At 39.4% G+C, this 21668-nt stretch overlaps 1 protein-coding gene across 4 annotated transcripts in view; it reads left to right on the top strand.

Moving 5' to 3' along the window:
- PCDH19 (protocadherin 19) overlaps positions 1 to 17044 on the top strand; it is a 121350-nt gene extending 104306 nt beyond the window's left edge. For all 4 annotated transcript variants that reach the window (XM_055268491.2, XM_055268489.2, XM_055268487.2 and 1 more), the window contains one exon: positions 11818 to 17044. In XM_055268491.2, the coding sequence (XP_055124466.1) occupies positions 11818 to 12416 (599 nt within the window). In that variant the 3' untranslated portion in view covers positions 12417 to 17044. The remainder of the gene's footprint in view (positions 1 to 11817) is intronic.
- The last annotated feature ends 4624 nt before the right edge of the window (positions 17045 to 21668 follow it).

The following is a 21668-nucleotide window of genomic DNA, read 5'->3' as shown; positions in this document are numbered from 1 at the left end:
CCTTTGTCAAATGTATAGATTGTGAAGATTTTTCTCCCTCTCTGTGGGTTGTCTGTTTACTTTGCTGATTATTTCTTTTGCTGTGCAGAAGCTTTTTAGTTTAATTAAGTCCCATCTATTTATCTTTGTTTTTGCTGTGTTTGCTTTTGGGTTCTTGGTCATGAAGTCTTCGCTTAAGCCAGTGTCTATAAGAGTTTTTCTGATGTTACCTTCTGGAATTTTTATGGTTTCAGGTCTTAGAATTAAGTCCTTGTTCCACCTTGAGTTGATTTTTGTATAAGATGAGAGATGAAGATCCAGTTTCATTCTTCTACATGTGACTTGTCAGTGATCCCAGCACCATTTGTTGAATAGAGTGTCTTTCCCCCACTTTGTTTTCGTTTGCTTTGTTGAAGATCGGTTGGCTGTATTTACCTTTATTCCTGGGTTCTCTATTCTGTTCCATTGGCCTACGTACTTATTTTTATACCAGTATCATGCTGTTTTGGTGACTGTGCCCTTATAGTATAGTTCTAGTCGGGTAATCTGAAGTTTCCAGATTTGTTCTTTTGTTTAGTCTTGTTTTGGCTATGTGGGCTCTTTTTTGGTTCCATATGAATTTTAGGATTGTTTTTTCTAGTTCTGTGAAGAATAATGGTGGTATTTTGATGGAAATTGCATTGAACTTGTAGACTGCTTTTGGCTGTATGGTCATTTTCACAATATTGATTCTACCCCTCCATGGGCATGGGATATGGTTCCATTAGTTTGTGTCATCTATAATTTTTTTCAGCAGTGTTTTTTTTTCTTTTTATTATTATTATTATACTTTAAGTTTTAGGGTTCACGTGCACAATGTGCAGCTTTGTTACATATGTATCCATATGCCATGTTGGTATTCAGCAGTGTTTTATAGTTTTCTTTGTAGGGGTTCTTTCACCTCCTTGCTTAAGTATATTCCTTATTATTATTATTTTGCATCTGTTGTAAAAGAGGTTGAGTTCTTGTTGATTCTCAGTGTGGTTGCTGTTGGTGTATAGCTGTGCTACTGATTTGTGTACATTGATTTTGTATCCTGAAACTTTGCTGAATTCATTTACCAGATCTAGGAGCTTTTTGGATGACTCATTAGGATTTTCTAGGTATACTATAATATCATCAGCAAACAGTGACAGTTTGACTTCCTCTTTACCAATTTAGATGCCCTTTATTTCTTTCTCTTGTCAGATTGCTTTGGCTAGGACTTCCAGTAATATGTTGAATAGAAGTGGTGAAAGTGGGCATCCTTGTCTTGTTTCAGTTCTCAGGGGGAATGTTTTCAACTTTTCCCCATTCAGTATAATGTTGGCTGTGGGTTTGACATAGACAGCTCTTGTTACCTTGAGGTATTATGTCCCTTCTGTGCTGATTTTGCTGAGGGTTTTAATCATAAAAGGATACTGGATTTTGTCAAATGCTTTGTCTGAATCCATTGAGATGATCATGTGATTTTTGTTTTAAATTTTGTGTGATATGTCACATTTATTGACTTGCATATGTTAAACCATCCCTGCATCCCTGGTATGAAACCCACTTGATCATGGTTGATGATCTTTTTGATATGCTGTTGGATTCGGTCAGCTAGTATTTTGTTGAGGATTTTTGTATCTGTATTCATCAGGGATATTGGTCTGTAGCTTTCTTTTTTTTGTTATGTCCTTCCTGGTTTTGGCATTAGGATGATACTGGCTTCATAGAATGATTTAGGGAGGATTCCCTCTTTCTCTATCCTGTGGAAATAGGATTGGTACCAATTCTTCTTTGAATATCTGATAAAATTCAGCTATGAATCTGTCTGACTCTTTTTGTTGACAATTGTTTTATTACCATTTCAATCTCACTGCTCATTATTGGTCTGTTACGAGTTTCTGTATCTTCCTGGTTTAATCTAGGAGAGTTGTGTATTTCCAGGAATTTATCCATTTCCTCTAGGTTTTCTAGTTTATGCACATAAAGGTGTTCATAGTAGCCTTGAATAATCTTCTGTTTCTCTGTGGTATCAGTAGTAATAGCTCCCGTTTTGTTTCTAATTGAGCTTATTTGGATCTTCTCTCTTCTTTTCTTGGTTAATCTTGGTGAATCAGTTTTATTCTGTTTTTCAAAGAACCAGGTTTTTGTTTCATTTATCTTTTGTATTATTTCTTTTGTTTCAATTTCATTTAGTTCTGCTCTGATCTTGGTTATTTCTTTTCTTGTGCTGGGTTTGCATTTGGATTGTTCTTGTCTCTGCAGTTTCATGAGGTGTGACCTTAGATTGTCTATTTTTGCCTTTTCAGACTTTTTAAGGTAGGCATTTAATGCTATGAACTTTCCTCTTAGTACCGCTTTTGCTGTATCCCAGAGGTTTGGATAAGTTGGGTCACTATTATCATTCAGTTCAAAGAATTTTTCAGTTTCCATCTTGGTTTCATTGTTGACCCAATGATAATTCAGAAGCAGGTTATTTAACTTCCATGTATTTGCATGGTTTTGAAGGTTTCTTTTAGAGTTGATTTCCAGCTTTTCCACTGTGGTCTGAGAGTACTTGATATCATTTCGATTTTCTTAAATTTACTGAGACTTGTTTTGTGGCCTATCATATGGTCTGTCTTGGAGAATGTTCCATGTGCTGGTGAATAGAATGTATGTTCTGCAGTTGTTGGGTATAATGTTCTGTAATACCTGTTAGGTCCATTTGCTGTAGGTTATAGTTTAAGTCCATTGTTTCTTTGTTGGCTTTCTGTCTTGATGACCTGTCTAGTGCTGTCAGTGGACTATTAAAGTCCCCCACTATTATTGTGTTGTCATCTATCTTATTTCTTAGGTCTAGTAGTAATTATTTTATAAATTTGGGAGCTCCAGCGTTAAGTGCATATATATTTAGGATTGTGATATTTTCCTATTGGACTAGTCCTTTTATCATTATGTAATGTCCTTTTTTGTCTTTTTTTAACTGCTTTGCTTTAAAATTTGTCTGATATAAGAATAGCTATTTCTGCTCACTTTTGGTGTCCATTTGCATGGAATATCTTTTTCTAACTCCTTTACCTTAAGTTTATGTGAGTCCCTATGTGTTAGTTGAGTCTCCTGAAGACAGCAGAAACGTGGTTGGTGAACTCTTATTCGTTCTGCCATTCTGTATCTTTTAAGTGGAGCATTTAGGCCATTTACATTCAACATTAGTATTGAGATGTGAGGTGCTATTCTATTCATTGTGCAAATTATTGCCTGAATACCTTTTTTTCATTGTGTTATTGTTATATAGTTGCTGTGAGATTTATGCTTTAAGGAGGTTCTATTTTCATGTATTTCAAGGACTCGTTTCAAGATTTAGAGCTCTTTTTAGCAGTTCATATAGTGCTGGCTTGGTAGTGGCAAATTCTATCAGCGTTTGTCTGGAAAAGTCTGTATCTTTCCTTCATTTATTAAGCTTAGTTTCACTGGATACAAAATTCTTGGCTGATAATTGTTTCATTTAAGGAGGCTAAAAATAGGACCCCAGTCCCTTCTAGCTTGTAGGGTTTCTGCTGAGAAATTTGCTATTATTTTGATAGGTTTTCCTTTATAGGTTACCTGATGCTTTTCCCTCACAGCTCTTAAGATTCTTTTCTTCGTCTTGATTTCAGATAACCTGATGACTATGTGCCTAGGTGATGATCTTTTTGCAATGAATTTCCCAGGTGTTCTTTGAGCTCCTTGTATTTGGATGTCTAGATCTCTAGCAAGGCTGGGGAAGTTTTCCTCGATTATTCCCTCAAATGTGTTTTCCAACCTTTTAGATTTCTCTTCTTCCTTGGGAACACCCATTATTTTTTGGTTTGGATGCTTAACATAGTCCCAGACTTCTTGGAGGTTTTGTTCATCTTTTAAAATTCTTTTTTCTTTTTCTTTGACAGATTGAGTTAATTCAAAATCCTTGTCTTTGAGCTCCGAAGTTCTTTCTTCTATTGTTCAATTCTATTGCTGAGACTTTCCAGTGCATTTTGAATTTCTCTAAGTGTGTCCTTGATTTCCAGAAGTTGTGATTGTTTTTTGTTTATGCTATCTATTTCACTGAAGGCTTTTCCTTTCATATCTTGTGTCCTTTAAGTTGGACTTCACCTTTTTCTGGAGCCGCTTTGATTAGCTTAGTAATCGACCTTCTGAATTTTTTTTTCTGGCAATTCAGAGATTTCTCCTTGGTTTGGATCCATTGCTAGTGAGCTAGTATAATCTTTTGGGGGTGTTAACCTTGTTTTGTCATATTACCAGAATACTTTTTCTGGTTCCTTCTCATTTGTGTAGACTGTGTCAGAGGGAAGATCTAGGACTCAAGGGCTGCTGTTCATATTCTTTTGTCCCATGGGGTGCTCGCTTGATGTGGTGTTCTCCCCCTTCCCCTAGGGATGGGGATTCCTGAGAGCCGAACTACAGTGATTGCTATTTCACTTCTGGGTCTAGCCACCCAGAGGAGCTACTGGGCTATGGGCTGGTACTGGGGAGTGTCTGCAAAGAGTCCTGTGACATGATCTGTCTTCAGATCTTTCAGCCGTGGATATTGGCACCTGCTCCAGTGGAGGTAGCAGGAGAGTGAAGTGGACTCTGTGAGGGTCTTTGGCTGTATTTTTGTTTAGTGCAGTGGTTTTGTGTTGATTGGCCTCCAGCCAGGAGGTGGCGCTTTCAAGAGTGTATCAGCTGCAGTACTATAGGGTGGATGCTGGATCATCTTATTTTAACAGGCATTTTTTAATGCATGTATCCAGATGAATGAAAAATGTGGAAATTTTTCTCCATGCTACAAGGGCTGGTTCTTGGATAGCACTTCTTTGGCATCTGTCAAGTAATACCACATAGGTGTTTTGAATGCCAATCAGTGCTGGCATCCTTTACCTTCTGCCTGATGTCTGTCTGTCATTCCATAGTGTTGTAGGGGAGGGCTGCTAACAAGGAGGAGGCTAGGGAACAGGAGAACAAAAAGAAAGTTTTAGGGAGCAACCAAAAGTGGAGAAAATTGCTGGAAAAAAGGGAAGAAGGGAGTGAGAAAGAGACAAGTAGTTGTTTGTAGTGTAATTTGTGATGTGCTTCTTGTCACAGAGTGACTACAGGATAGCTTGGTATCATTGGTTCATGAGTGTCTACAGATATCTCAGCTTTCACTGGTGTTCCCTTGAATGTTTTACAGATGGAATTCCATCTTTTTTTTTTTTTTGCTAAAATTTTACTTTAGAATATGACTGTAAACCCCCTGCAACATTACAGCCTGGAAGGGCTCTAGGAACTGGTCATTATGCCCATATTGAATTTTTGCTAGATACATAACAGATATTTTCCATATGGTATCTAAACACCCAAATAAGCCCAATCCTCAAGATATCAAACATATCAAAACCAAAATAAAATGCCTAAAGCCTTGGTAATATTTTCCTTCCTTCCTTCCTTCCTTCCTTTCTTTTCCATTGATCCCGTTGCTGCTTTACTTGCCTTGTTAAATTACAGAGATGGGATTGATAATAGTGCAGGAGACAGCACTGTTAACTATTATTAGGATAGAAAACTTGCAGGTCTATGGCAGATGTATTTTCAACGGGATGTTAGAGGGTACTAGATCTCTCTAACACCTGTATATAGTGTGCAGGAAACCACACAGAGGCTAAGAGGACACTTAATGTTTCTCAAGTTCTAAATTTACTTTACGCCTCTGACAAAGCTACATAGTTTACTTTGTAGGTTTCTGTAGTGTTTATGATAAAATAGTTATTTCCACTTTTAGGAGTTGCACAGTATCTGGAGCAGGACAGTATCTGGGGTGTTGACCAATATTCTTCCTTCTTTCTGTGCATTTTTCATTCAATTAAATTAAACTATTATTGACAGTTTAATTGACAGCTCTGTGCTGGATGCTTTGCTAGGCTGAGACAGATGTAATCTTTGCTCATCCAGAGCTTAAAAGGTAGCAGAAAATATAGACATGAAACAAGTACAGTTGTCTCTTGGCATCCATGGAGGATTGGTTCCAGGACTCCTGAGGAGACGAAAATCTGTGCGTGCTCAAGTCCTGCAGTTTGCCGTGGGGAATCTGGTGGAACCTGTGGATAAATGAAAAGGCGGTCCTACAAATCTGAGGGTTTTGCATCCCACAGATGTTGTATTTTCTATTCACATTTTGTGGCAGATGCAGAACCTGTAGATACAGAGGGCTGACCATATTTATTTTTAAAAACCTACATGTAAGTGGACCCATGCAGTTTCAAACCCATGTTGTTCAAGGGTCAACTGTAATTACGCGTGTGATGAATGTTATAAAAGGGAAATGCTATGAGATCTATCTTAGTCTAAAGGATCACAGAAGGACTCCCTGGGGAAGTGAAATTTAAGTGGAGACTTCAGGGATAATATATTAATCATGAATTGTGTTTAACCGCTAGTAATAAAGACACCCCTCTCCTACTAAAGAAAATAAATCAATGCCTTAAATAAGAGAGATTTATTTTTCCTCTTATTAAAGAAGTTCAAGTCCGGTGAGGGTAGCTCTACAGTATCTTTAATAACCCAAGGTCCTTATATCTTTCTATTTTGCCACCCACAGGCACATGGCTTCTATCTTCAGGGTTGCCTCATGGTAGTCAGACGGATGTTGCAGCACCAGTCATTATGTCTCCATTCCAGACAGGACAAAGCAGGAAGGAATAAAGACAAAATAGTCTCTTACCTAAGTCAGCTCTCCCCTTTTAAGGAATTTTCTTAACATCTTGCTTTATAACGTTGGTCCAATCTTATATTACATGTCTACAAGGGAGCCTGTGAAATGTAGTTTCTTTTAGCTGAGCACATTGCCATCCCTAACAGAAATGGGGCTTTGTTTCTATTTAACAAAAACAGATAAAGATATTTGGCAGGCAATTAGTTATCTCTGCTTCATAGAGTAGGAGTTAGATAGGTCAAGGGTGGGTGGTGCACTTCTCAACAATTATGTTTCCTCGTTTAGGCACATGTGACCAATTTTAACAGCACTAACCTTCTTCATAATCATTGCCATAATCTCTTCAATTATATCTCACAAAAAATGGCCCTGCTTTGGTTACAGATTGTCTTGTTCATGAGGTGATGCAGAATAAACTAAGTAGATGTATAAGAGTACAATTCAGGAAGCTTGTCTGATATACACATCACTTGCTTGTTGGTTCTATTACTGCTGCCACTTAGAAGTAGCCAACTACTTGAGCTCTCAGGAACTGGCACTCACTTTAACTTTTTCTTTCTGCTTCATTGATTGCAGATTATTTCTGAAGAGGAAACATACTGCTCTTGTAACTGTAACCTTGAACTATTTTAGTGCTGGATTTTTGTCTGTGATCATTAGGATCTTTGAGTTAATACACCCAAACTCTGAATCACGGTAAAGAACTGCCAGCATTATCGAACACATCCATTGTGACTGGATATCTATACAAACCCAGCAGAGCCTCTTAGCTCTTCTATTCCACCAGGACTTGGAAAGTTTTAGCAAAGCCTGAAATGATGTTTTCATCATTTTCTTTTATTACTTTGGTGGGGACCATGGGTAGGCTCTTTCTAGTGTGGAAGTACGTTGTTTGCCCACATCTGAGGAGATGGCAGTTTCATGTCCTGAGGAGAGTAGTAATTGCTGCATAAAGTTTTGCTATTATCTGCACAAAATAACATATTCTGGTCTTTTTCTGTTTGAATTACTTCCTTAATCCATCATGACTTGTCATTACTGCCTTACTGCCTCTTTTGCCTCTTGTACCCTCACAAGACTGATGCTTTAAATTTTTTTTTTTCCAGGGGTTTTGAAATTCTCTCACCAAGTTTCCTGATGACAAATTGCGACCACCAAATACTTACTACTATGTAGATTGAAGAAACTTTCACTTTTTTCTGTATTTTTTATGGTCTAAAATAATCAGATTTGTTTTGAACTAAGGAGTTCTCTGATCTCAAGATTTGTGTTCCTCTTCCAAATTTATGCACTCTGTTTTTCTTGTTTCTTTTGCAAATCCTAGGGACAACTTCAGAAGCAGGGAAACCAATTTACAAATTCATCAGTCAACCCTAATCATGAGTATGTTTAAATTAAAGACACCTGCCTTCATTCATCTATACATCAATTTCCACAACTATATGTGGATTTTAGAATGCCATATTTTGCTTTGCCTAGGTTCAGGTCAGAACTTTCAGATAAAAATGTAACAAAGTATCAAGTCACAAATAGGCTCATAAGAAGAATCTCAGCAGGAAATTAGTGAATTGTTAGCCCACCTCTCTATATAAGCTGGAGCCAGCACCTTGACAGTTTGTGATGCTACAAAATGGTTCTTCTCTAGTCTCATAGCTCCATTCCCAGCCACTATACTACATGAGGGCTGGCACATAATCTTTACAAGTCCTATGCAATTACAGAAGTAGTCTTTTTAATTTTTATTTTTTTACATCTGGTCTGTCTTCATTGCTGTTTTTAAAGGGCTTTGTATTGTGACTTTCTCACATTTACTACACAATTTCTTTACTAAACTGAAATTTTGATTTTTGAAACGTAATTCATCTGCAGTATATTTATGAATGTAAATTACCCTGTGCTGGGCAGAGATGCTCTTCCTGCCTGTCTATATTAACAATTTTTATTTCATATATAAAGTGGCTATAAACATATTTAAGCTGAGTTAGACTTCATTGTAACTGTATAGACAAAAATGTCACAAAATATCTGAAACACAAAAATAAGAAACAGTAACTCAGTGCCCTTGGTAAGGACTTAAAAAAAATATAGGTATCAGATCCAAGCCAAGGATGAGACGTTGCGAGTAAAAGAGTCTCTTGGATTCAAGTCTTCACTTGCGTGAGGAAGGGCAGTGCATATAATAAGTTTACATAAGTAATCTGAGAAAACTTCATATGATTCCAGCTCATATGGAGCTGAGGTAGGCTCAGTGAACTTGGTGGGGAGGCTTAGACTGATTGCATTGTTGGGTGTGTCCTGAGTTAGTCTACGTTTCCCTTTTCCCAACAGTGATTGTTTCATTTAGACAGTGGGTCAGCTGAAGGCAAGTACTATCTATACAGAGAAACCTCAGAGAAGATTGAAGTCCCTGCTCTGGTCTTCCAAGATTTGTAAGATCTTGGAGGTGTCTGTCTCTGGGCTCTCTATTCTCCCTCCCTGTATTCTGGGGATCCAAGTCTCCTCATGCTGTTCATTTGAGGCAGCCTAGTGTAGGGAAGGAGCATTGTACTTGGATTCAGGGTGACACATGGGTGGTATTCTCCTATTGAATGGTGTTGAAAAAAACTAAATCTCAAAATTAGAGGACAGTCACTTCATATTAAAAAACTCAAAGAAATAAGAGCTTCATGTTGAGGACATTGGGCAGATTCTACTCAATTGTACTTCACTACTGTTCTGCTCTAGAAGTGTGAGCAAGTGGCCTGAAATATCACTGTTAATCTTGGCTGGGATTTTCTTCTCTTAGTTGGTCATATGTCCATGATTTCAGGGCTCAAGGGTTAGGTCTTTATGCTTTTATGCCTTTCAGTTAGGGACAAAAAGGACAGAGATCTTACAGCCTTCTGGACATTTTTTTTGCTGGCTTCCAGGGATTTTTACTCTGATTTGTAGAAATGGAAATAATTTATTGAACTTTCCCCCCACCTGCACCTGCTTACTCTCTCTACCCTGAAACACTCTCACTAATTTTTTAGAGGTATTATTTGGAAAGTTACAAGATAGGCCTTGGAAGAGATGAAGAGGCGAAAACAGCTTACTGGGAAACCCTAAAGATGTGACTTCTGTTCTACTGAAGGGATCTTGGGACCTCCTGTGGAAAGCACTATATTTGGAGGAAACTGATTAAAAGTAGATCAACTAACTCTTCCACTCATACTGTTTAGTCTACACAAAGTGCTTCTCAAGTATATCCCAAAAGCTTCCCTTACTTTCATATTTTCTGCCTCCCAGGTACATGCATGTTGAATGATAACAGGGTATCAGATGGCAACACAGAGAGTTTGCAGGGAAAGGGCAGAGAAAGGGCCTTGACAGACCTTTCATTTTGCAGAAGTGGCCATGCAGCCTGATGTGGAACTGAGCTGGAGTTTGCAGAAACATTGTCCTGAACAGGGAAGGCACTTTCCCTGTTCGCGATGTTGTTCATTTGTTATTTGGTTCCACTGTGCAAAATTCTGAGTGTTTCATTGCCCAGCACTGAAAGGGGGGATGAAAGTGTCCATCTTAAATATAAATTGGCAAATTATGTCCAGGTACACTGAAGAGGTCTTGTCTTTAGTTTGCTTTTAAGTAGCTTAAATGAGGTCAAGGGCCATGCCCAGAATTGTGTTGAAATCTGGATTTAGCTTGGATTAGGTCCTTGATATTTAACAGCCTTCTAATGTCTTTCCTCCAAACAATGAAGTGTACAGCCAACTCAACCACTATTCCTTGAGCCCTCTGCCTTGTGCCCCTTCACCAAAGAACATTTGATGAATGAGGCATAGCAGTACCTTGCTTTGCTATGCCATTTACTCTTTAAAAACAATGAAGAAGCAAACAAAAAACACCAAAAATATAGAAGTACAAGTATACAAGGAAGATGTGTTATATATAGACTGATGCCAAGTAAGACTCTGAATTGCAGACATCTTCCCCCTGCAAAAAATCAGTCACAACATAAATATATATATTCTATATACATATGTGTATATATATATGTATTTTCTGTAAATGTTAAGCTGCTCATATTTTGATGCATTGTGCAATGTGATGAAAATTTTCATTAGGTCATCCTCTTGTAAGAATGTAACGTAAATATAAATAGATCTGGAAAACTAGGGCTATAAAACAAACATTGAGATGAACAGTTTTCCAGTGACAGGCAGAAGTTAACCCTGGGTCCATGCCTTGGTAAAGCCTGTGCAGTAAGCCTCTCTGAGAGCCAAATTGAAGCTTTAACCCTTAGTGAACCTGACCTGGAAAGATAAATCTATGTCTCCCCGATAATTATGAATTGTAACTGCTGAGATCTTCCAGGATGGAGTTAAAATAATCCATGAAGGATTTCTTTAAGAAATATTTCTCTAACAAAACTGCAGATAAGAAAGATAAGAAGGGATGGCTAGTTGGGTCTAATTAACAATGACCAACATGTGACTGATGTTTGCATAGGGCCAATTGAAGCTTATGGGTCAGCTGGAAAGAAGGGATCTCAGTTTATTCCTTCTGATGGGAAATCAAGTCATGGAAGTGGCATAGTGAGGAGATTGGCTGGTGGGACTGGTGGTCAAAAAGAAGGGGTATGATTGGGCTTTCACAGAGAGTAGGATATCAATCTAAACTTAAATTAAGCACTGTGTATCAGTGATGGGTAGGGTGGAAGGGTGTTTGGCAGTGCTGTTGTTCAAAAATATGGCCAAGGCTTCTTAAATATACTGACTGTTGGATTCCCTTCCCTGCCTCCACTCCCTCGTCTGCTGAATCCAGTTTCAAACGCAGGTGATTTTTAGCAGGAGTTGTTGATTAAAATGCTGACTCTCAGCACCTTGACACTCCAGATGAACTTTAGAATATATATGTATTTTCATCATAACGTGTTTCCCTTTAGGTTTTTCGTTTTGTCAGTAGTGGGAACCTTAAAAAGGATGTACATAGAGGGAGATCTACAGCCTTTTAAAAAAATCCAATTCTTCACACTTGTCCCAAAAGGCAATAAAGGACTACCTAAAAGTGCCATTTCCCACAAGGTTCTGTGGATATCTAAGAAACCAGAACACTGGGGAGTAACAGTGATTCCTGGGAAAAGCTGATGAAATTGATATTTTCTTTTTTCCAAACAGATCAGAATGAAGGATTTCATTGCCGGGAAGAATGCCGGATTCTTGGCCACTCTGACAGGTGCTGGATGCCCCGGAACCCCATGCCCATCCGTTCCAAGTCCCCTGAGCATGTGAGGAACATCATCGCGCTGTCTATTGAAGCTACTGCTGCTGATGTTGAGGCTTATGATGACTGCGGCCCCACCAAACGGACTTTCGCAACCTTTGGGAAAGATGTCAGTGACCACCCGGCTGAGGAGAGGCCTACCCTGAAAGGCAAGAGGACTGTCGATGTGACCATCTGCAGCCCCAAGGTCAACAGCGTTATCCGGGAGGCAGGCAATGGCTGTGAGGCGATTAGCCCTGTCACCTCCCCCCTCCACCTCAAGAGCTCTCTGCCCACCAAGCCTTCCGTGTCTTACACCATTGCCCTGGCTCCCCCGGCCCGTGATCTGGAGCAGTATGTCAACAATGTCAACAATGGCCCTACTCGTCCCTCTGAAGCTGAGCCCCGTGGAGCTGACAGCGAGAAAGTCATGCATGAGGTCAACCCCATTCTGAAGGAAGGTCGCGACAAAGAGTCCCCTGGTGTGAAGCGTCTGAAGGATATCGTTCTCTAAACCAGTCTCCGGGAAGAGAAAGAAACCACACTGGCTAGTGAAGAAGCAGGAGCTTCTTGTTTTAATTGCTCACCAATGGTTGGTTCTTGAGTGGCTGTATTTCAGAGCTTTTCCTAAATGTATTGTTTATAGATGACTATCATTCCGTGACAGTCCCTTGTTTCAACAGGCAGCAGGGGTGTTCAGTTGGAGCAAATTAGCTTTGGCTTGAGTTGTTCGTGGGGCCTTGATGTTGGGGGAACAGAGACAAATTCAGTTGTGAAAAGTATTATGTATTAAGTGTTTGAATTTATATATTTTTCTATGTCAAAATTATAATATAAATTACCATTGTTTGTGGAGGATTACATTTAAAAAAGCAAAAAGTGAAAAAAAAAAAAGCTCTGGACACCTTTAGTAAGCTCGCCACTGTTTTTTGTAGTGTAGACAAATTAATGGTCATTTATTGTGTACTATTCATTGATTCAGTGATGTGAAATTGAGCCCCCAAAAGGTTGTTTCTGAAGCTCGAGTACTTCCCAATGCCGCTACTTTGCTGTGGACACCCCTGCTTTAAAAACCCTTTTGCTAGCTGTGCTATTGTTGTATTTGATATTGCAAATTGCTATGTGTGTGGTGATGGCAAAAGGCTTTTAAAAGTTGGTGTTTTCTTTTTCTTAAAAAAAAAATAAAACTACAGACAAAAACAAAGTGCAAACAACTGAGACAGCAAATGAATGAGCAACACCATGCATATAGATTGAGAACTTGGAGAATACTCACGTTTTTTAACTCATGTAGTGATTGCTCACCACTTAGCAAAGTATTTTTCCTGCCTTTCAGTGGTCTGCCCAGGTCCATGATAGATCATTGCAGAAAGTCATTTTTGGATAGGCTGCTATCTAATTTGCAGTTGTCAGAAATACTGTGCTGAAAGTTTTATGACATCCATCTTTTAAATTTTCAGGCCCTGAACAGGAAAGTTGCTCCTGAAGTTATGTTTCCAGGCTTAGAAATTCCCTCTCTCCAATCATCTAAAACCGAAGATGACTGAATCTATTTTAAGATCTAAATTAGCATCTCTTCAGACACACACTTCCTGATTCAGTGTTTCCCAATCATGATTAGAATTAGACTGCAAAGCACGTCATGGGCTGGAATTGAGAACTCCATGTTGCTCTGTATCTTAGGCTTATACGTAGGGATAGAGTAAGCAGTACAAAGTGTACATTTTGGAAAAGACAGGTAACAGCATCGCTAATCCAATTACTGTGCCTTCTAGACGGAGACACTCAGACACTTGAACTCGTCTTTTTATGACTAATACTTTTTTGATTAAAAATGTGAACAAGAAAATATTAAAATAAAAATCCTTTAGATTTAGCCAACTCTTTTTGCTGTAGGCTAGGAATACACCCTTTTTAAATTAACACACTGTAGATCCTTTTTTTCTCTTTTAACATTCCTCTAACTCCCCCATTTATCTTTTGTTTATTAATATTCACTAGCCAACATAGTATTTTTGCAGCCTAAGAGTTCATTATTTAAAAATAAACTAAAGAAATATGTCACCTTTGTTCTGCCTTGGTCTTAAGAGAGTTGTTTCTAGAGAAACAAGTTTTATGGTTCTGTTTTCATTTGTTTCATTTTTTGAAATTCAGGAGTACACAGAGAGAAGGCCTAGAGGTTAGAGCACTAGAATGCAAAAGAGGATTTATTTTCTTAAGTTTAGGTAGATAAGTCAGCTCTTTTGAATGTTTTACTTATTTTTGCCTGAGTTCCTAGCTTTACACATTACTAGGAATATTTTCTTTTATGGGAGGGAGAAGGGTTTTGAGGGAGGGGGTGGGTAAGGCAGTAGGGATGGGGTTAGGTAGGGGAGAACATTTCTGAAAAAGAACGTATAATGAAGCTACAAATCCATCCTTATTTCTTATTCAGTGCTGAATACTACCTCATGCAAAATATTGGTGTGGCTGCAAATTTCCCTCTGAAACTGACACAATTAAGGATGAATTACCATAACATCTTCATTTTTCCTCGTTTCATTGCCTCTCATACAGTTTTCTCCCTCTGATTTATTTCATTTTGGTAGTGGATTTTGAATTAAGTATTTATTTCTCTTTGCAAGTGACTATTTGATTAACACATTAAAAAAATTTTAAAAATTTCCCCTTTAAGTTATGATGGCTGCCTATAGAATTTAGACTGTTTCTCACCCTGATCCATCCTGATATTATGTTATTAGCTGCCATTTCAAGGTCACTTTGCAGTCAGACTTCACAGTTTTCTACAGGTGTATTTCTTGCTATGTTCAGTGGGAACCAGGGAGCAGAAAAGACTGTGGAAAGTGGGAACATTAATTGTCACGTGGCTGTTGAGCCAGAGAGGCCACTGGCTGCCATGCCTCTTACCAGCCAAGTTTTAAATGGTTAGAGTGGCATTGGCATTGATTTTGCTTTTCTCTTGGGTTTTCTTCATTTCTTTTCATAATTCATCTTCAAGCTATAGATCCATCCTTCTTCCCTATCCAAATACTTTGTTCTCAGTGGGCAGTCAGATTTTTTTGGCTTCCAAACCTCACTGAGCATGTTCAGAGAATTCCTCTCATTAAGGAAATATTTTTCCCCACAATTGTCTGATGCATGAGTCCTCTCAGAAGCACAAGTGCATACTAGGAGGGCTTTGTAAACTGGTTTTGTAGGCAGGCTGTATCTGCAAATAGGCATTCTGAGCAAGGATCCTAAATTTCCCTTTGGCTCATGTCCCCCCCACCCCACCCCACCTTCTCCTTTTCGGTATGTCTGGTGAAAAGCTACAAGGTCCACAGGGCCAAATATTCTTCCTTTTCGTTCTCTAAACATGTTGCACACGTAAACTCAAGGGAGTGATTTCGGTTCCTAAGTCCTAGGGAGTTCTATTCCATTTATTCTGATGTCCCTTTTAAGGAGGAGTTGGTGTTGAAGTGTGACATGCTTTAATGATAACTGCTTTGGCAATTCCCCAGACAGGTATACTTCTTCATCCAAAATTGCACCTAAGGTGTTCATTTAGACAAATTTGTTCACTTAGTGATCACTGATCTCTAATCAGAAATATTTTTAAAAAATACAATTTAGATCTCTGAAAATTGGAACCACTCAGAGTATCATCTTGATAGTGTTACTTCAGCATATGACTGACTGATTTTATGCAGGGAGTTTAGCTGACTTTTCCCTATAGCCCTATCACATTAAAAAAAGCAAAACAAAGTGGTCCACTTGAAGCAGCAAGGACAAAGGGCAGTTTAGGGAGAGGCAGGGTGAAGGGGATAGCTCGATTGGGCATCCAGAGTGGAAAAGGATTATTATTGTACATAATAGCAGTTCTGGCTGGAATTCCAATCCACTTTCTGGGGATCATTTTGATGTTGAATGTTCCCCCAAAGCATTCTGACAAGTTTGGTCCACTTGGCTCTTTACCCCGGGTAGTAAGACCCTTATTGACTTTGAAAAACTGGCATAAGTGAGCTTAAGAAATCCATTGTATACAGTCCTAGTGTTTGCCTTCTTGGTAAAATTACATTTAAGGATGTCATTTCATGAGTCAAATTGTATCTGCTGACACTGAAGTGTATTGAGATGTTGTTCTTTAGTTTAAGTATGTAACAAAGTAATATTCAAAGGGGATGTGTGGGGGTGGGGCTGGGACCGGGTGGCTTTATATTGATAATGAAATATTCCAGAGCAAAACACATTGTCCTAATGAAGTTGTTGCAGCTCTCTTTGTTTTCTTGTGCCGCTGGAATTGGCTTGTGGGTCACTTGTTGTGCAAAAGTGAATTAATTTCAAATAGGAATCATATTGCTTTTGTGAAACAAAGAAAATTTACCACCTTGTCTGATATATAGATTGGAAGGCGCTCTTGGTAAAGAATAACCCACAAACAGCTGATCTTGATTGGAAAGCATTGTAGGTCATTAGGGAAAACTGACGATGCTGACTGTTGCTCCAGCTGTGTTGGCAATTCAAGATGACCTTGTTACTAACTGAAAGTTGCTGTCAACCTTAGCAAACAAACCAGCTAACACCATTACAGCACTGGTTAAGTAGATTTTTACTGGCACTGGCTGGCGTTCAGCTGAGGAAGGCTAGGATACAGACTTTAATGACCAAGAGCCAGACTAGCTTGAGCTAGAAATCAGCAACAAATACCTCCTTGTGCTATTTGAATGCTAAGGTATTAGTTGCAAAAGGCTTACGCCTTCGCTCCTCTAGTGAGGGGAATGAGCCTGATGACACTATTACTGTTTACCTGTCAAACCAGGGTGGAAATTTAGAGGGATGCAAGTACAGTATGTCTCATTAAGCAGTCTCTGTTGCTGATTATATGAAGATGAAATTGTTGTATATGCTGATCTGTATGTTATGTACATTTTCACAGTGACTGAATCATTGTAAAAAGAAAAAAGACAAAAAAGAATCACCACTGTCTATTTTATGAAGATGATAAAGCAGCTTTATTAAATTATTACAGTTATGTTTCAAATGGTGTTATCTGCCACATTGTTTCCTTTTATCTGGTGGTTCTCTGTTTCCCCCTTTAAATGTGTTTTCTCTGCTTCAAAAATTTAATGCATTTTAGTATTAAAGGCTATTATGGAAAAATTATTGAGTGTTTGGTGGAATGTGTTTCAGAGAGTGTTTGTTGGCTCCCGGGAAGCGACTCTTAGACCTAAGAGGTCACCAGTCCTTAGTGGAGTCATTGATGTTCAGACCCCAAGGGATCCTTTTGCCTTTTCCATTTCACAGCATTCACGACCTCCAACTAAGTGGGGGGGCCCTTCCTCTAGCAGGTTCCAGCTGTTTCCTGAGCACCTCCTCTCCTTCCTACCCCAGTGAATACCGTTGCCTAAGGAGGGAGACCCATACATATCAGGAATGGTAAAGACTTTCCTGGATGGTACTTTAAACAAGAGCGCTAAAGCCATTCTTTAAAATAAATCACGTCAGGGCAACTTCACAGTGAGACTTCTCTGAAGAATTAATTTAAAAAAAAAGGTGAGAAATAGTAGAGGCTGACAGCAGGGGAAAAGAGAGTTTAAAACAAAGATGACCTGGCTGCCCCTTTGATGCCTTCAGGTTTGAAAGTGAAGCAACAGGAGAGGCTCTGCCTTCGCACGGAACAAGGCTGCAGAGAAAGCCCTGACAAGCTTTCTTTATCCAAGCCATTATTCTCTGGGACTTAGCACTTGGGCTGTAAGTATTCATTCTGCCTGCGACCGGCAGAAAAAAAGTCAGAGTAGAGGAAAAACAGGAGCACGGCAGAACATTTCCGAATGGTGCCGTTAGTGGTTAAAGGCTAAATTGCTTCAGCATGACCTATTCTCTCCGGACAATTAAAAATGATCTCAAGGAAATCTACTGTCTCCCTGGATCTCCATCTTCCTGTTATCTCTATCCACCTGTATTAAATTGAGATTGCATCTTATTCTCCAGAATTAGCCCTAAAGCCACAGCAATAGCCAGCAATTTGGTACTGTAGTTTAACAGGTGTTGCATCAGACAATTTGGTACTGTAGTTTAACAGGTGTTGCATCTGTGCAAGCACAGACATGCTGGGACACATGGAGTCACATATACTGATGTATGTACAGATGTTCACGCAGACTCCCAGATGTTCATAAAGGCATATGGGAAGGAGGCTGCTCTGTCACTGGCTTGGAGGACATTAAGTCATAGGAGGCTATATGAGTGCTTCTGAGGTAGTTCACACCAAAAACACAAAGAAAATAAGTTTCTTTGACCCCATTTCAACTACCTTTTTTTCAGGGGGAGGGGCTGGAAAGGAAATGGCAACTCCATCGTAAAATAAGATCCTCCAAGGAATGAGCAAGAGAAAATAAAGTCTCACATGATGAAGGGCATTTACATATGCAACACAGACATATCCAAGGTCATTGACGACACCAGTAACTCTGCCTAAGTGTGGGAGAGTGGCAAGATTATAGGCATAACCTCAAATCAACAAATTTATAAAACAAAACACCTTATAAAACTATCCAAAGTGCTTGTGACACATCTTATATATGTCACTGACATGCTGTGTGTGAAGTCAAGAAACCATGGTGGGAATTGATATGTAAGAGGGCATTCTCCAACAGGAGATGATACCTGCTCCAGAGACAAAGATACGAGTAACGATTTTTATTATTTTGCTTTGGGGGTATAGACATGCCTTAGAGAGGTACACCTTGAATGCACTGCCACCACTTGTAAAGGGATGGGGCTCTTATCGCGAGAACAAAATTCTCTAGGATGGGAGCAGAGAGGTATTCCCTGAGAGTTTCAGGTCTTAACCTTTCTACACGTTGACAAATAACCTACTTGCACATATCTGACACTTCCATCCATTTACCATTTTTTTGTGGGCAACTCATTTAATGTGGACATTCAAGACCTGGGCAGAGTGGGGCGTGCTAGTGCTTAAGGGACCAAGACTTTTCATGAGCACTTACTATGTGCAAGACACTTTACAAACATTAGCCCATTTTATCCTTACAGCAACTTATGTAGTAAATAATGATATCTACATTTTATACACAAATAAATTGAGACTCAGAGAGCTTAGGGGAGCTTGCCCAGGGCCACGTGAACACTAAATGACAGAGCTAGGATTCAAATCCATGTTTGTCTACTTAGGAATTATTATTCTTTTCAATTACTCTTAAGGGATCAGCAACCAACATGGTAAGTTCTTCCTGACTAGAGTAGTAATGGTGGGTGCTAATGTCTTAAGGCATTTATCCATCCTGGAGGACATGGTGACATTTTAACTGACATCTTTGGGAAACCAATGTCATGGCCCAAAGAAGTGATTGCAGCAGTGGGATTTTCAGGCTAGGGTGCTTTTGATCAGCCTCCTAGGCATGTTCCTACTCCTTCTCTACCGAGTGCCTGCCTTTCAAGTTGCATTAGTCATGCATGGCAGGACTGTGGCTCCTTTTAGAGTCTGTGCACTCTAGCTAGTCAACAGCCCTTGAAATGAAGGTCTGGTAACCCTATATTCATCTGTCCCTCTGGGTTTCAAGCAATCTGTCAAGGATGTATTCATGTGTATTACAGGTCAGCACAGTTGGAGTCAATCCCAGTATATGTTAGCAACAGGTCTTGGCTACTTTTTTAGATCCAGAAAGTTAGTTGAGGGTGAGGGAGGTTGATGGCTAAGGCAAGGTTATAGTGGTAGTGGGTAGGGGAGGCATGTTTGTAAAAGAAATTGAAACCCCAGGCTACTGCAAGGAAAGAGATCAGGGGGTGGAACAATCAGCTGGGAAATGTGGCTGAATCAGCTGTAAGCACTGGGCAATCAGAAGCCTAGGGATTGGTTTCTATGCTTGCCTCATAGTGCAAGTGGAGTTGAAGAGGTGTTGATAGGCCCCCAAAGGACCTTCATCTGGCCCTTCTAAGTTAGCAAGGGATCTGACATGGAGCTAAATTAAGAAGTGAGGTCAGATAAAAAAAAAATGGGAAGAGAGGGGAGGAATGATCCCAACTACATGCATAAAGTCTCTGGTAATGAGTAGACCAGCTTCTCCAAAGGAGGCCTCTATATAGAGAGGCTAAATACCAAGCCGTTTAAAATACTTCGTTGTTGAAGTGTTCCTAATTTGCCTCAATGGCCCAACACTTCTCAGTCTGGGATATAGTTCTCAGGGTTTTGGATGTCAGAGCTGAGTTAAATGCAATGGTAAACACTGAGATGCTTTGCCAGTGCTGTTCTAACATTCTTTTTTCCCCTTTTAGCAGAAAAATAGGGATATTGTCAGAGACCAAGACAGCGGTATTTTATGCCCCTAAATCAATACTCAGGATCTTTTCCAAAAATGTCTGATAAACTTTCTTTATTCCCACTGCTACCACAGTGGCCCAGGCCTCAGCATCCCTCATCTGGATGATGGAAATAGTCTCCTAATCTGCCTCTTATTCACCTTGCCTCTCTTTATCACATTCTTTATACTGCAGCCAGAGGAATCTTGCTAAAACACAACACTGGTTAAATCACAACTCAGCTTAGAATCCAACAGTGGTTTCTCTTAAGATGAAATCCAATCCCTTAACATAGACTACGAGAGTGGTTTTCAATTTTTTTTATCTGCTTTCCATACTAAGAAATGCATTTTGCATCTGAATTCAGTGTCACATGCTCATAACTGAAATGAACATTTCACAAACAATACTTATCCTTACTACCTGAAAGGCACTGATATATTCTATTCAGCTCTGAATGCCAAGGGTCAGCAAACTTTTTCTGCAAAAGACCAGATAATAAATACTGTAGGCTTTGTGAACCATATGATGTCTGTTGCAACTACTAAATTTTAGCATTGGAGAAGCACACACAAATACTTTTGCTTACAACTCCAGGGGCTTTTTGCATCCCTCAGACAGATTCCCTGGTTTTCAGAATGCAGAGCGCCGTACCCTCCACCCCAGGTAGTAAGTGCTCTAACTAGAGACATCTCAGTATCACACAATGCCATAATCACAGGCCCAAATCATGACTAGTTCCACACCAATGTCCCCTTTAAATATTATACCTCTTATTTTAGGAAGTCAAACTCGCTATTTGCCAATGATATGATCGTATACCTAGAAAACCCTAAAGACTACTCCAAAAGACTCCTAGAATTGGTAAATGAATTCAATAGAGTCTCAAGTTACAGAATCAATGTACACAAACCCCTAGCACTGCTATACACGAACAAAGACCAAGCTAAGAATCAAATCCAGAACTCAATCCGTTTTACAATAGCTGAAGAAAAAACTAGGAATATAATCTACCATGGAGGTGAAAGACGTCTGCAAGGAAAACTACAAAACACTGCTGAAATAAATCATAGGTGACACAAACAAATGGAAACACATCCCATACTCATGGATGGAAAGAATCAATATCGTGAAAATGGCCATACTGCCAAAGGAATGTACAGATTCAACGCTCAGTGGCAGGGATACCACTTAGGAGGCTGCTGCAATAGTCCAGGATAGATAAGATAGTAGCTTGAACGAGGGTAGTGGCCATGGAGTAGGTAAGAAGTGATCCCGTTACATTCTTAACTGCCTCAATGCAGCCACAGATGCTGTTATTAATATTAATAGAAGATAAAGACTAGAAAGAGGGAAGATATGTGGCAAAATGGTGCAGAGGCTCGAGGTCCTGGTGAGTAAAACAGAATAGGCAGTGGGGAGAGGAGGAAAGATAATTGTGAGAAATAAAAATAGCGCCATGTGGGAG

The sequence above is a fragment of the Symphalangus syndactylus genome, chromosome X (assembly GCF_028878055.3).
Source record: "Symphalangus syndactylus isolate Jambi chromosome X, NHGRI_mSymSyn1-v2.1_pri, whole genome shotgun sequence".
In the NCBI taxonomy this organism is placed as follows: domain Eukaryota; kingdom Metazoa; phylum Chordata; class Mammalia; order Primates; family Hylobatidae; genus Symphalangus; species Symphalangus syndactylus.
The sequence above is the reverse complement of the archived record's forward strand: the minus strand, read 5'-3'. Positions and strand labels throughout refer to the sequence as shown.